Below are 14,549 nucleotides of genomic sequence, written 5' to 3'. Positions count from 1 at the left end.
AAAACAGTTTGAAAAAATAAAGTTCCCATATACCCTTCACCCAACTTCCTCTAATGTTACTTAACTGTAATGTAATGATCCAAACCAGAAAATTAACCTGGATACATTAACTCATTAGACTTTATTCAGATTTAGCCAGTTACCCATTAATGTATTTTCCATGTTCCAGGAGCCAACCCAGGATCTCATACTGTGGTCCCTAGTTGCCAGGTCTCCTTAGATTGCTCCGATCTGGGACAGTCCATGGTCTTTACCATGACCTTTCACTTGACCTTGACACTGAGGAAGAGTACTTGCCAGTAATTTTGTAGAATGTCTCTCAATGTAAGTTTATCTACTATTTCCTCATGAATAAATCCAGATTATGCACTGGGGACAAGAATCACACAGAAATTATATTGTACCCTCAATACATCTTATCAACATGTATTTTGTATATCAATATGTATATCAACAATTCCTGATTATAACTTTGTTGACTTGGGAAAGGTGATATATGCCAGGTTTCTACACTGTAGAATTATAAATTTTTTCCTTGAGGATTCTTACCGGTCATAATTATTACTCTGCTGTTTGCCAAATGGCTCTTCTCTCTCAGTTTATATAGATATACTATATACATAATATCTACATACATATATATGTATACATATCCAGTTATTTATTTCCCGCAGAATGGAATCATAGTTATTTGTTTTATGAGTTATAATCCTTAACTAGAGATATTTATTTTGTTGCCAAAGGATCCCAGATTTGGCCATTGGGAGCACTTCCAGGTTAGCTCCTGTGTCCTTCTGACACGCTCCTTCATTTTGTGAGCACTTCCAACTTCCTGGCATTGCAACAACCACTATTTCATCCTGATACCCTTGATTCCAACACAACACCAAGAACTCTCATTCTGGCCTTCTTCCTTTCCTCAAGAGGCAAGTTCCTCGAGAAACTTGCCTCTTCCACAATGTACTTACTTACATGCTTGGTCCTAGAATATAGTATATAAAAGACTTTCAGAAATGCTAAAACATTCCCCTGTGAAAAACAAATTTTCTAACTAAAGTACAACATTTATGTACAGATCTTTTTGTTTTCAGCCTTACATTATCTGAGGGAAATACTGTTTTCCCAAATTACATGGCTGAGTGACTTTCTTCCTCACCCCCTTCAGTGAGGTTATATTATTTATTTGGCATACAGTGAAGTTCACAGTTTACTTTTATATTCCATTTCAGATTATCCCTGCTGGAGAGTAAGATCTCAAAGGCTCAGGTGAGTAAGTTTTACAATTTCTTTTATGCATTTGAGACTAAGGAGGGAAAGTAAGGACGATTACATGAGGTGAGAGAAAGCAAGGTGGAGATTGGATTATAGGAGAGTTGAGATTATTTGCCCCCTTGAGGGTGGTTACCTTATTTCAAAGTGTGTCAACTTAGATGCACAGAAACAATAGACAGGGCTTGCTCAAGGCAAAGATAAGCCTTTTACGAAAGAAGTAATATGCCTGGGGTATGACTACCCATCATGACCTACCCAGTTAGGAATTTATGATCAAATCACCCTGTGAGGTTACTTTCCATAGAACCCCTTTTTTCATCCACAGTTCCCTCTTTTGGTCATAAATCAATCCCAAGGATGCACTGATGACCAACCTTTTGGTCGGATAGTGTGGTCTCACAGGCTAGGAAACCTCATTCAAGCCTTAGTATCGACATGGTCTTGTTGACCACTGGGGATGAGGCAATACCGTCACCACTGGATCTGAATTGAGGCTGAATTTTCTAAAAAAGGGAAGGACAGGTAACTGGAAGGTGGTCAGGTCTTATGGCCTTCATTGAGAAAAAACACTCTGGATCATTTCTATCCTGTGATCCACCATGATCCGAGTTTTGCCTTCTGTCTCATTTTTCTGTATTTGACATCTAGTATAACATTAAATAAGCCATGAAAAGAGTATTAACAGTTATCTTACACATGGTCAGTAATGATAAACAGTTGGACTATATAGAGAAACCCAAAGAACAAGTATAACTATTGTTATGACTAATATCATAGCAGATGGGTAAGGACAATAAAACACAATGGATTCTGAGTTCAGGACCAATCCTAGGTGTACAGGCCTGGTCGATGTCTTGGGATAGCTGTCTCCCTCTGATGTCAGCAGCTTCTTGTCCTCGAGGAGTCTTTGACGTCCACTGTAGGCAGAGGCAAGTATCAGAGACAAGGATAGATGTTTATTCACGGTTAGGCACCCGGTAATTTCCCTTCCAAAGACAGTGTCTTTTATGTGATGTCCTTTCCAAAAAACAGTATCTAAAGTCTTTGTCTCCTAGGAGCGCCTTGTGAAAGGAAGTGGCTACCAACTGGGCATTTTCTTGAAGTGACTCTATCAAAACTTGGCGATAGTGTAAGACATCTCCTTTCAATAACGCCAGCTCATAAGTTCCTTCAGCTAAGTCCAGCTTAAATGCACTGTGATGCAGGAAGGAATGCAAAAACCAAAAAAATGGGGTTTGCCAGGGAGCAGGGAAGAACCAAGAGGCCCTCTTGGGTTTCCCATAGCTCCAACTATTTGTTTTTTGTTTTTTTCACCCCTTATTTTCCCATACAATTGAACATACAAGACAAGTCTTTTGAGGTATTTCAGGGGCCCGTCTGTAACACTGCAGTTATACCTACACATATTGAGATTTTAACCCTTAAAATTCAATTTCTAATGAAAACTAAGAAGTAAGCAATTATCATTCTTTAGCTTGGCAAATGTATGAAGACATTTTATAAACTCCAAAAACATATTTCATAGGCATCAAAGTCAACTATTAGCATAGACTTAAATTTGTAAAACCCAGGCAAAATAAAGACATGTCTGTTTTACTTAAACTGACAAATTTAACCTAGCTTTTATAAGATTCATCTTAGATAACATGAACTTGAAAAGCATTTAAATTATTTTCTGTGTTTCTGAGAATTTAGAATACCCAATCCTTATAAGCACTTACCTTTAAATTAATTTTAACAATATACCATCCAAAGGTCGAAAATTATCTCACATCTACAACATACATATACATATATAGAAATACACAGACAAACACAAACAGACCAGTCAGATCCCAATTTTGTTTTGGAGGCATTTACAATTTATATCTGTCCTTGACAAGTTAAGTTCCAAATGAACATCCCCTTTTAAAACAAGGACAACCATTTTTAATACCTCAAAGAATTGGGTTTATATAATAGATTGATCCATTTATCTAAAGACTTTATCTTTTTTTTTTTTTTTTTTTGGTAAATCTGTTTATATAGTTTCATTTTAGCTTAGGGGAGAAAGCCCTTTTAAGTTCTGAGACAGTCTCTAATAATCTTTTCATTCATTCTGCCTAACTTTATAGCCAACTTTTTCTAATTGTGCATGCAAAGATTAATTTAGAAATATCAAAGGATCCCCATCTCGGCCATTTTAGTATAAGTGGAGGCTGACCGTCATGGGGCTTGTCAGCCAGGAGGCACTATTTCCCATGTTAACTTTGAGATCGTAGAATCTGAACAAACTAGAGAAAACCAGCCCTTGCATGTACATCTCCAGATGAGCCAAATGTGGGGGACAGCCCCATAGGAATGCTTTATGCATTTTTAATTTCAATGAACTTTATTTTTGAAGAACTAAACATTGCAGTTAGAGCTGAAGTTCCCTTTTTATCCCTTTATGGCCCTATTTCTCTACCTCCATCCCCAGAGATTACCACTATTTTGAATTGATCTTTATATTCCCTCGCTTTTTTCTCTTTTAAATGGTGTAAAATACACAAAAAACTTACCATCATGACCACTTTAAATATATACTTCCGTGGCATTAAGTACACCCATATTGTTGTGCAATCATCACCACCATCCATCTCCAGAACTGTTTTCCTTGTGCAAAACTGAAACTCTGTACCCATTAAGCAATAACTTTCCACTTCTCTCTTCCCTCAGCTCTTGCAGCCACCATTCTACTGTCTGTCTCTATTAATTTGACCACTGTAAGTACTTCATATAAGTGGAATCACAGTATTTGTTCTTTTGTTCTTTTTACATCACTTAGCATATCTCCAAGGTCATCCATATTGTAGCATGTGTCAGAATTTCCTTCCTTTTAATGGCAGAATAATATTCCATTATATATACAGTCATGCGTCGCTTAACAGGAACATGTTTTGAGAACTGTGTTGTCAGGCGATTTTGTCATTGTGCAAACATCACAGGGTGCACTTACACAAACCTAGATGGTGTAGTCGACTACACACCGAGGCTCTATGGTAGTATACTGCTCCTAGGCTACAAACTTGTGCAGCATGTTCTCTACAAAACAACAGTAAGTCAAGCACAAAAGAAAACGATGCAGTCAAGAGATGAGGTAAATACGAGATATGAGGCTGCTGCCAGCATAACACAGCATACTGTTTTACGGCACTTTTTTTTAGTAAGTAGAATAACGATAAAATAACGATAAAAAGTATAGTAAATACATAAACCAATAACATAACCACTTATTATTCCAATGTTATATATGGGAAATAACTGTGTGTGCTATACTGTTATACAACTGGCAGCACAGGTTCGTTTATACCAGCATCACCACGAACATGGAAGGCTTTGTGCTATGATGTCACGATGGCTGCCACCAGGTGATAGGAATTTTTCAGCTCCATTATAATCTTATGGGACCACTGCTGTATATGTATTCCATCACCGAACGAAATATTGTTATGTGGATGTATGTACATAAAACCACATTTTGCTTACCCATTTACCCACCAATGGGCACATTATAAATTTTGAAGTCTATTTGTTTATTGGAAAAAACTGACCATATATCCAGGCCATTTTAATTTTGGCTTTTCTATTTTATTAATTATAAAGGCAAGTTTCCCTACCAAAACCCAGCAGTCAGTGGTAGAAAAATAACAAAAGAAAAATTCCTAAGCCGTACAATAAAAACCTGGGCGTACAGGCTAGGTTGGGTGGGAGGGGAATGGATAAGATGACCTGCCATTGAGGATAAGGTAGAAGACGTGGGAGGCACCGGAAGCTGTCCAGCGCCCGAGGTCATCCTTTCAGCTTGCTGGCCTTCTTTGGGTCTTCACCAGCAGAACCACGGCACACAACCTTCAATACAAGAGCTGGTAGACTGTGGCACTGTTCTTGGAGCCCGTGACCAGATACTGGTTGTCAGAGGACACATCACAACACAGAATTTCTGTAGACTCTTCTACCTAGAGGGAAAGAAAAGCCAAAAAAGGGACTATATGCAGGGGCCGGGATTAGGCCAGAGATGATGGCTTCATTTAGGGCTCAGTTCAGGGCTCAAAGGGGAGCCCCTGAGTTTACAGGACCTTGAGTCCTCATTCCCTCCAATCTATTAAACGGCCCTGGACGTCATCTCAGAGGTACTTTCCAGCATTATCTCTGGGACCTGACCGACTGGTATCTGGGGTTATAGCTCCGAGTGCCTGGGTTTTCACATAACGTCCTTCCAGTACCTGAAACAACCTTTGCAGAGAAGGTGCAGCTAAGCAGTGGATCGACTCATCCATTGTGGTCACAAAATAGCTCCCTGTGAAGGAAAGACAGATGGAGGGGCCAGATATTGCAGTCCCAGCTTTGTTCTCAACTGGACCAGGGAAAAGTTTTTCTCTGCCTCAGTTTCCCCGTCTATAAAAATCACGAGACACGACATGAACCATTCAGTCATCTGCCCCAGCCCACCAGCCACACACAGGATCATAGTGTCACTGAAAAGCAGGGCAATCAGCTGGGGCTTCATGCCTCTTCTGTCTGCCTGTGTCTTCAGGCTGTCGTTCTGTGGAGGACGCTACCATTTCAGAGAGCCAGAAAAGGACAGGGGGTCAGTGGAGAGAAAAGACAGGAAAAATAGCCAGCCCATCAGAAGAAGAGACACCGGTGGGGCAGGGGAAGGCTGAAGCAGAGGGAAGAGCAAGGGTGAAGCGGACACTCCATCTGGCCGGTGTTGGGGCTGGTGAGTCTGAAATAAGGCTGGACACTGACTCTTTGGGTGAGTCGACCCCCTATAGTGTGACAGGACACCCTGAGGTGTCACCTGGCTTCTCACTCACCACAGGAGGCAAATTTGAGGTTGTGGTGATGGATGTATTTTTGTATGACGGCCTTAAACTTCTCCTTCCGGTGAGTGTGTAGGATTATGACATCACTCGTTCTCAAGCCCACTAAGATCCATTCCTCACTGGGGTCGTGGGTAATGCTGAGGATCTGTTGGAAGGAAAGTTTGGAGTCAGCGCTTAAGAAGCTGCCAACCCCATCCTTCGACCTCATTCCTGTGGGCACCCACAGCTCCCGGTCACGGAGACTGCGGTTAGCTCAGTGGCGGCCGCCAGGCACCTCATGGTGTAGACTGTGTTGCTGCAGCTTCTGGTAGCTTCTCAGGTCCCAGGAATACAGGCTGGTGTCTTCACCTCCGGTCCAGAACTTATTGCCTGCGATGTCTACACATCGGGACCCATATTCCGGGACTTCATGCTTCCTGGTGGGAAAACAACTCAGAGGTTCATGCACTGGTTGGACCCCTGAAGTTTCTGGCCCAGGAAGCCCCTAGGCAGCTCCCGGATATATTCTCCACATTGACTCACCTAGTCCTACTGCACAGGGAAGAAAGAGGTCTAGAAAGAGACACATGCTTTCCTGAAGTCCTTCCCATCAGCTCCCCTCTGCCAGGTCATACCTGATCAAGATTTGGTTCCGCAAATCCCAAATCTCAACGAATCCTTTGAAACAAGCCAAGCAGATCTGGGCATTGGAGGAGATGGCCAGGGAGTAGCACATGGGGCCTGTGGAGGCCAGCTGTGCCCTGATGCGGGGCGTGGGTGCCAGATCCCACAGAGTCAGGGTCCGGGACAGACCCGCAGTGATCAGGCTCTGCTCGTCCGGAAACAGCTTGCAGGTGAGGACACAGCTCTGATGGTCCTGTAGGAAAGGTGTACATTCTCCTACCACCTCGTCGAAGCACAGGCGCCATCTTCTGACAGTTATGTCTGGGTTCCCCAAGCCCTTCCAGGATACCCCTCACCTGAAAGTTCAGCTGGGCCCGAGGGGCCTTGTTCCAGGCATGCAGCGCACTCTCATCCCACACCTTGATGTAGCCGTGACCACATGTGTACACATGGTGAGTTGAGCTGCTGATGGCAGTGGCATAGACTTTCTTGCCATGGCAGAGTTTGCCAACCTTCCAGGACTCACGTGGGGTCCTCTGCCTAACCACTTCATCTGCAACGGGAGGCTGGGGAGAGAAGGTGGGTGGCCACGAAGGGTCATAGCCCTGGCCTGCCATCATCCAGGGGGGACAGTCTGCCCCGGTCCTTGACTACATTCCTAACCATTCATCCAACAGCCCCTCTCGGACCCTCAGGCAGAACTGTGTCGTCATTTGGGGTCCCCAGACCATGACACATCCTTCTGCACTTGCCCAGGTTTCCTCCTTGATAAACAGGGCCGCGTTTTGGGACAATGCTGAGCACCAGTAATGACAGCGGAGCCTGGCGCCGAGCCCTTCAGGATGCAGTTCTAGTAACTCTGTGAGCTGTAGGCTCTGCATATTGGTGGTGGGAGAAGGAGGGCAGCCTAGTTCAAAAGACACAGGGAGCCGCAGGACACCCACCACCTAGGGTGGGAGAGAGAATGACGTGGACACATCGCACTCTCTCACCTTCTTCCTACTAGCTTCTTATCTGGCGGGTAACGGGGAAGGGAAAGATCCCACATTTTAAAACAAGACACTCACAACTGCTCTGAGGAATGACCAGACTTCTTCACTGGGAGGAGGAGAAGGACCGCACCGGCCTGCAGGGAAACAGCCAATGTCCACCTACTCACCGGAGAGGGCATCTGGCAGCAATAGAATCACAGGATTCGGGGACAAGGCCGCTCTCTCAACACCAGGGCTTTGTGCCTCGTTCCCATCTGAGGCCCAGCCTCGGGCTGCCACCTTCCCTGCCCACACTCTCTGACTGGGACTCACCAAACTTGGATCCTGGTAGGCTGCTATGACAAATGGAGAAAAAGGAAAGACATGGAACAAGAAACGGAGAGCTCCGTGCTAGGATCCCCTCTCCCCAGGTCCGTCCCTGCCCCCCACCAGTCTGTTCAAGCAGTACTTACCTGGGGCTGAACTCTGCTGCTTCTCCTGGTTCAGCCTCGGAGAGCCAGCCGGTCTGCCGCTCAGATCTGTCTAGGCCCTGGAGGGCCCACTGGGGTGTCCCATACACACCGCCCCGTTGGGACTGTGCTTGAGGCTCACGCTGGGAGAAAATGTCAGAGCTTTCTGGCTCGTTCCTCCTCTCCTCTGGGTCATCATAAATTCTGAGTATACCGAAGGAGGAGGCCTCTTCCTTATCTCCACTCATGTTCTTAGATCGATGAAGTGCCTGAGCCACCTGGTTCTAGGGTTTGATAAATGGGCCCATCAAACAGACCCTAGGTTCCCAATTTGTCCTGACCCCCTGTAGCAAGACAGAGAACAGATGTATAATAGATATGAAGCAGCGCTGTTTGGGGTCTATTTACAACACCTCTCATGGTGAGAGCATTCAAAAGACCAGTTGCTGACTAACTTTTTATACTAAATGTTGGCAGCAACGGTGAAAATTTTCACAGACATTTTAAGATGTGAACACCAGGCATTATGTTTTTCCTTTTGAACATGCGGACTGCATTTCTGGTCCTAGAAAGTCAAACTCACCCTTTACTCTGGCTGTATATTTGTCAAAGTCTCATTCCCAGTATAAATAAAACATCAGGCAACAGGAAGCTCTACTCACATCACAGAGCTTCTCGCTGCCTGGCGAGGACAGTGTGGAAGAACTCAGAAGAGGTCATGCAGACATGACGTTCCATTTGGATGGGGCAAGGTTACAGTGATGAAGAGGCTGGTTGGTGGTGACCATCTTTCCTACCCTATGGGAGAATTCTGAGAACTGCATGGACTCACGCGTGTAACACTCAGAATCATGTAAGGCTAGTGGCAAACATGCAGAAAATGGCAGAGACAGCATTTATTTGTGGGCTGTGCCAGGCACCAGAGCTTGGAGGATTTAAGGCAGACCAGGTACCTTCGTTCAGGCTGCCCAACAGCTAGCCCCAGCAGGCCCTGGGGAGACCCAGCATTTCATTAACAGGGCATATCAGAAGCCTCAGGGACAAATGCCTTGTTGCAACCAATGCCTTGTTGACCAGGCTCAGTCGTTAGCTCTCAGACACCCCCTCTCCCCGAATGCTCCAGCAGACACCTGAGCACCCCAGCTGCCTCCCCTTGGGAAGATGCAGGCGGAAGTTGCAATCCAGCCTGCATTACTCTCGACACATTTGGAGCTCTTGCTATGTGTTTGCTTTTGAACCAAATGCTTTACACAGCTGACCCCATTTTATCCTCACAACTGTGTGGGCCACATTTTAACAGATTTTAAAAACTGAAGATCAGAGCGGGTGAGCACATAGCTAGAAATCACACGGAAGAGGTTCAAACGCTGCCCTGTCTGGTTCTAAACAGTCTCCTTTCCTATCTCCCCAACAGAGGAAGAAGGCAATACCCACCATAATTACAGATGCAGTTACCCTCAGACCTGGCACTTCCGCTTTAAGAAGTTTATCCTAAAAATGCACTTGAATGTATGTGAGAAAATATATGTACAAGCTGAGGCATTACAGCATCGTTTATGATAGCCGATGACTGGACAAACCCAATGGCCACGGGGGGTGGGGGGACTGGTGAAGTAAGTTACATGCATTAAGTGGAATACTACACAAGTGTTAAAAATAACAAGGACGCTAATGTATAGACAGGAAAAATTCCAAGGTGTTAATGGGGGAGGGGTGGATTCAGAACAAAAAAGCTGCATAATATACAGCTTTTGGGTTAAAAGAAGGGTGGAAATGAGACTCTTTCTTTGCATATGTTTGTATGCACATAAGACATTGGGAAGAGTAGTTGCCTTGGGGATGGAAATTGGCAAACAGGAAATAATGGGAGAAATATTTGTCACTGTGTAACTTGGGATAGCTTTTTTGAACGTAAATTAAAAATTGTTGGAACTTGATCTTTTTCCTCAACCTAGTCCTTTCTTTCTCATCTTCCCCCAAATGATAATTTGGGATCCTCGTGATTCTTAGTTACTTGTTTAAGTAATGTGACAAATTCGTATGGACATGCATCTCGCTCCTTTAACTGGGACACCAAAGCTGGCTGCACCCTGATGAGGGTGAAAGCACAGAGCACACGGCTACTCAGCCCAGTGTGAGGAGGGCAGGCCAGCTGCCCAGATCCCCGATTGGGGGTTGGGTAAAGCTTAAAGGGAGCGAGGTCTTTTAACCAGGGTTTCACCCTAAGAATGAGACAAGGCTTTCTAGAAAGAGCAAAAGGAAAAGTCAATAGCATCGATCCCGCTTCTGTTCTATCCCGAGCTGAGGATACAGAGACCCCTTCCCTTTGACAGACAACTCTCTTTCCCAGGCATCAACACAAAATGCTAAAGCTGGGGATCCACACTGCCAGCAAGATAAGAAACTCACCAATCCCCCTGGCATGAAACTCACCTCTGAAGGCAGAAGCTCAAACCCTGGAAATGGAAAGTGTGTAGAGCTGAGACCCACCCAGTTAATGCTGGGAACAGCCCTCCCCTAGCTCTGGACCCTCCCTTCCACACCCAGGCACCGTCCCAACCCCTGCAGTGCTGCTGTTTTTAAACTTCAGTCTAATTGATAATCCAGCCCTGGGTCAGGTGTCTGGGCCAGGAATGGCTCGTCTACCAAGTGTGGCCACAGCCAACCAAAGAGCCAGCACTGGGCTGCCATTTCCAGTTAAGCCTTGTGACCTTAGACTATGGGTAAGATGGGGATCTGCCAAGTAAATTCAGGGCAAGAGGCAAGATGGAATAAGAAAGTTTAGAGGGACAAGTCTTTGGAATGGGTTCGGATGGCCCCACAAGAGCCAGTGCTCACACAATGACGGCGGGTTAGGTTGGGGTGTACACAAGAACCATTTCAAATTTTCATCTCCAGGTGAACCCCCTTTGCTTGGGAAGGCTGGCTTTGGGCTGACGCCAATATGGATGAATATCGGAGGAAGGAGGGGCCACTTTTCCTTTTCTTTCCCCTGTCTGGCTTGAACAGACCTGGCTCTGTGATCTTTGACCAGTGTCTCTGAAAGTGAAGATCAAGGAGGCTTTTCTGCGGCTGTCTCATCCAGTGATTCTTAAATTTGAGCACTCAACTCATCAGAACCCCCCGGAGGGCTTGCAAAAGCAGAGTCCTGGGCCCACCTCCAGCGATTCTGACTCTGCAGATCTGGGGTGGGGCCTGAGACTTTGCATTTCTAACAAGTTCCTGGGTGAGGGTGATGCTGCTACAGCTGGCCTGAGGACCCCATTTGAGAAGCACAGACTACTCCATCTGGTGGGCCCTCTCTGGCAGGAGGGGAAGAGGCAGTGAAGCTGGATCCTCTCCTGCCCTGTTACCCCCATTCACCTCCTGCCACTGACCTACCCCTCCCACCCAAAGCACTCTTCTGTTCTAGTTTCTTTCACATTTATTGGCCTCAGGCAGTTTAGCTGGTGGTTTTCTTAACCTTGCTTCCCTAGGAGATGAGCCAGCCATCCGGAGGTGCCCCTGCCCAGAGACCCTGGCTAGCCATAGCCAAAGGTTGGTGTGGGGAGGAATCCCAACACTTGATGGGCAAACACTGAGGCCAGAGTGTGGATCATCAGGGCGGGACCTCAAACATCAGCCTCCAGATATTTATTTGGGGGTGGATTGCTCTCTGATGGGCAATTGGAGAGCAACCCAATTCTTACCACCTGTAAGAGCGTTGTGCTCTTAGCCCGGTGCACGTGATGGTTGTACCCAAGGTACTGCTCCCCCACCCCATCCCATCCAGCACTAGAGCCCCCTGGGAATTCACCTGGATGCCTGTTGTTGATGAAAATGTATAAACCATATAAACACAGGCACAAAACACTTCTTCCCTTACCTATTCACTGGCATCATCCATTCAACCGAAATTATTCACCAGCAAGGTCCTGCCTGGCCCAATGAGCTGCCCCGCCCCGCCCCCACCCCGCAGTGAGCTTGTGGTCCATGGCGAGAACCCGCAAACCAGCAGCTCCAAGTGAGAGGGGGCAGAGAGTGGGAAAGATCAGACCGAGGTGAGAGCAGAGAGCTGGGGGAGGACACAGAGCAGGCAAGACTCACCGAGACCCACCCGGAAGGCCAACAAGGGGAGGCGGCATTAGGCTGAGCTCAGTGTGAAGAGGGAGGAGGGCGCCCTCCGGGTAGAAGGGACCGCAGGTGGTATGGGCAGGCCCCTCCTCCCTGTTCACCTGGTCCCTTTACTTCCTCTTTTCCCTTCTCTGTCATGGGAGCCTCCAACCACCATTCCTTACCATGTGCCCTTCCCAGGAGAGCGCGGTGGCAGGTCCCATCTCCCCCATCTTGTGTTGCCGTTCTTATCCACCTCACACCCGCCGCCCTTTCTGGAATGTTTGGATTCTGAATCCTGCATTCTGACTTCTGTCCCGGACTCACCTCTTGCCTCCCAAGGGACCTTTTAGGCAAAGGCCCCTGCCCTTCACTCTCAGGGCCCGGCTGGAAACTGGTCCCCCCTCAGTCCTCCACACAGCGGCCCTACTTCTGTGAGTTTACAATATGGGCCTCTGAGTAAAATTTAATTAGGGCGGAAAAAGATGCTTCTTTTCAGAAAAGTTTGTCATGCGCTGGCCAAACCTTTCTGAGAGTCTTTCCGGCCCCAGCCCAGCTCTGCGTGGTCGGCGGCCCCTGCGGGCCTCCCGGGTCTCTAAGACCACATTCACCTCCACCCTCACCCCCGGCGGATCCACAAGAGATTTTCCACCAAGAGCTCCGACCTGACTGCCCTAGGACTCTGCTCGAACGGTACTCCTCCAGAAAAGAGCAGAGCACCCCCCCACCCCCCGCCGCGCCTCACCCCACGGCCGAGGGGACTCGGGTCAGCCTTATGGTTGTTTTCTTCCTGCCCCTGTGGAAGAGCAGGCTGGGGAGGCTCCGACCCTGCAGTAAGCGAACTGGCCACCAGGGGCAGCAGGAGGCCAAGGCTGGCTGCCAGTGACTGCCTCCTAATGGCTTCCGCCAGCCCAACTGCAGGTCTCAGGGCCCCAGACGCGCAGGCCCGACGTCCCTGCTCTTTCTCTCACAGAGGCCAAAATAGTCCCAGAGCGAGGAGGCGCGCGCCCAAGGCCCGCCGGGGAGTGAAGAGTGGCTGCGAGAGGCCGCCCTCCGCTCCCCACGCCGCGCGCCTGCAGCCAAGGCCAGGTGGGATCCGGAACTTCGCGTCCACAGGCTGGGAGCACGTGGGCTCTGGGCTCTAAGGCCAAAGACAGACGGCAGACACACGGAACTACCCCTTACCGTGTCGGGCTGGAGGAAACCAGCCGGGAGAGGCGCCGCGCGGCAGTGCAGCCAGCGAGGGCTTCCTGGAGGATGGGCTTGGGCTGAGCGTGGGTGGGATTTCAGTGGCCCTGAGGGGGTGGGGGCCACACTTCAGGATCACCGGAGTCATGGGTGAAGGGGGGGCAGCCTGCGCGGGGGAAAGCTGGAGCAGAAGCAAGGCTCGGGCTGCCGGAGCGCAGGCGGAGGACCCAAAGCTCTGCAGAGCAGACTCAGACCTGTGGCTGGAGCCCGGGGAGGCCTGGGAGCTGTCGGATTTGTTGAGACCACGTCGTCTGTGGTGCATATGGCAGGGAGAGCAGGGGGAAGGGGCTGCGGGGAGCTCGCTGAGGAGAAGACCAAGCCTCGCTTATCTTGGGTTCCCCAGCAAGTCCTGGCCTGTGGAGGGGGCCTGCCTTCCACAAACGTTCGATTGAATTGAACGGACTGTATATACAGGGAAAGGTTTCCTCAGTTCCTTGTCAGGAGAGAATAGCTGACCAAGTGGGACTGTGGACTGGGGAAAATGAGGACTTCAGGGGCAAGACAGTCCGGAAGCCTCTTCTCAGAACCCCAAGCCCCACCGCAAGAAGGAGAGGGCCGCCAGCCCAGGGGAAGCTGTGCTGCACCTCGTCCTCCCCCACCCTCCACCTACCCCTGGACCCTTGGGCTTCTCTGATGAGGCTCTCCTCTCTCCTGCTGGGTACCCTCCAGCAGCCATGTTTTCCTATGAGCCTCAATTTTGACGTGAACAGGGCCAGACCAGATGTTCTCTGAGGGCCCCTCCAATGTGACAGGCTGGGGTGGGAGGGTGCCCTGTGCTGTAGGGACAGAACACGATGACCAACATTTAGGGAGACTTTATTTAATCCTGGCTCTTCCAGGCCCATGGCTCCAGTTCAGAAAAGAAGTACTTTTGTGAGGGGACAGGGGTCTCCAGTACTGTGACTCATTTTTGTCCTCTTAAGGCCTCCACTGGACCCAGGAAGCTCTAGGTGATGGGGCCACGGGACCTCATGAAGCTTTGCAGGTGTCTGCCTTCTTCTGGCGTCCCTGGGATCTGAACAGAAGGACCTGCCCTGGACAATAAC

At 48.1% G+C, this 14,549-nt stretch overlaps 1 protein-coding gene across 1 annotated transcript; it reads right to left on the bottom strand.

Moving 5' to 3' along the window:
- Positions 1-4,875: 4,875 nt before the first annotated feature.
- TLE7 (TLE family member 7) lies at positions 4,876-8,411 on the bottom strand. The gene is given in 8 exon segments (XM_033129327.1): positions 4,876-5,249; positions 5,517-5,590; positions 6,111-6,264; positions 6,394-6,535; positions 6,734-6,975; positions 7,079-7,288; positions 7,790-7,848; positions 8,144-8,411. Coding segments are annotated over 8 exon segments (1,254 nt in total). The 3' UTR covers positions 4,876-5,144.
- Positions 8,412-14,549: the final 6,138 nt, after the last annotated feature.

Source organism: Rhinolophus ferrumequinum, chromosome 15 (assembly GCF_004115265.2).
Source record: "Rhinolophus ferrumequinum isolate MPI-CBG mRhiFer1 chromosome 15, mRhiFer1_v1.p, whole genome shotgun sequence".
Lineage (NCBI taxonomy): Eukaryota > Metazoa > Chordata > Mammalia > Chiroptera > Rhinolophidae > Rhinolophus > Rhinolophus ferrumequinum.
This window is presented reverse-complemented; position numbering and strand designations above follow the sequence as displayed.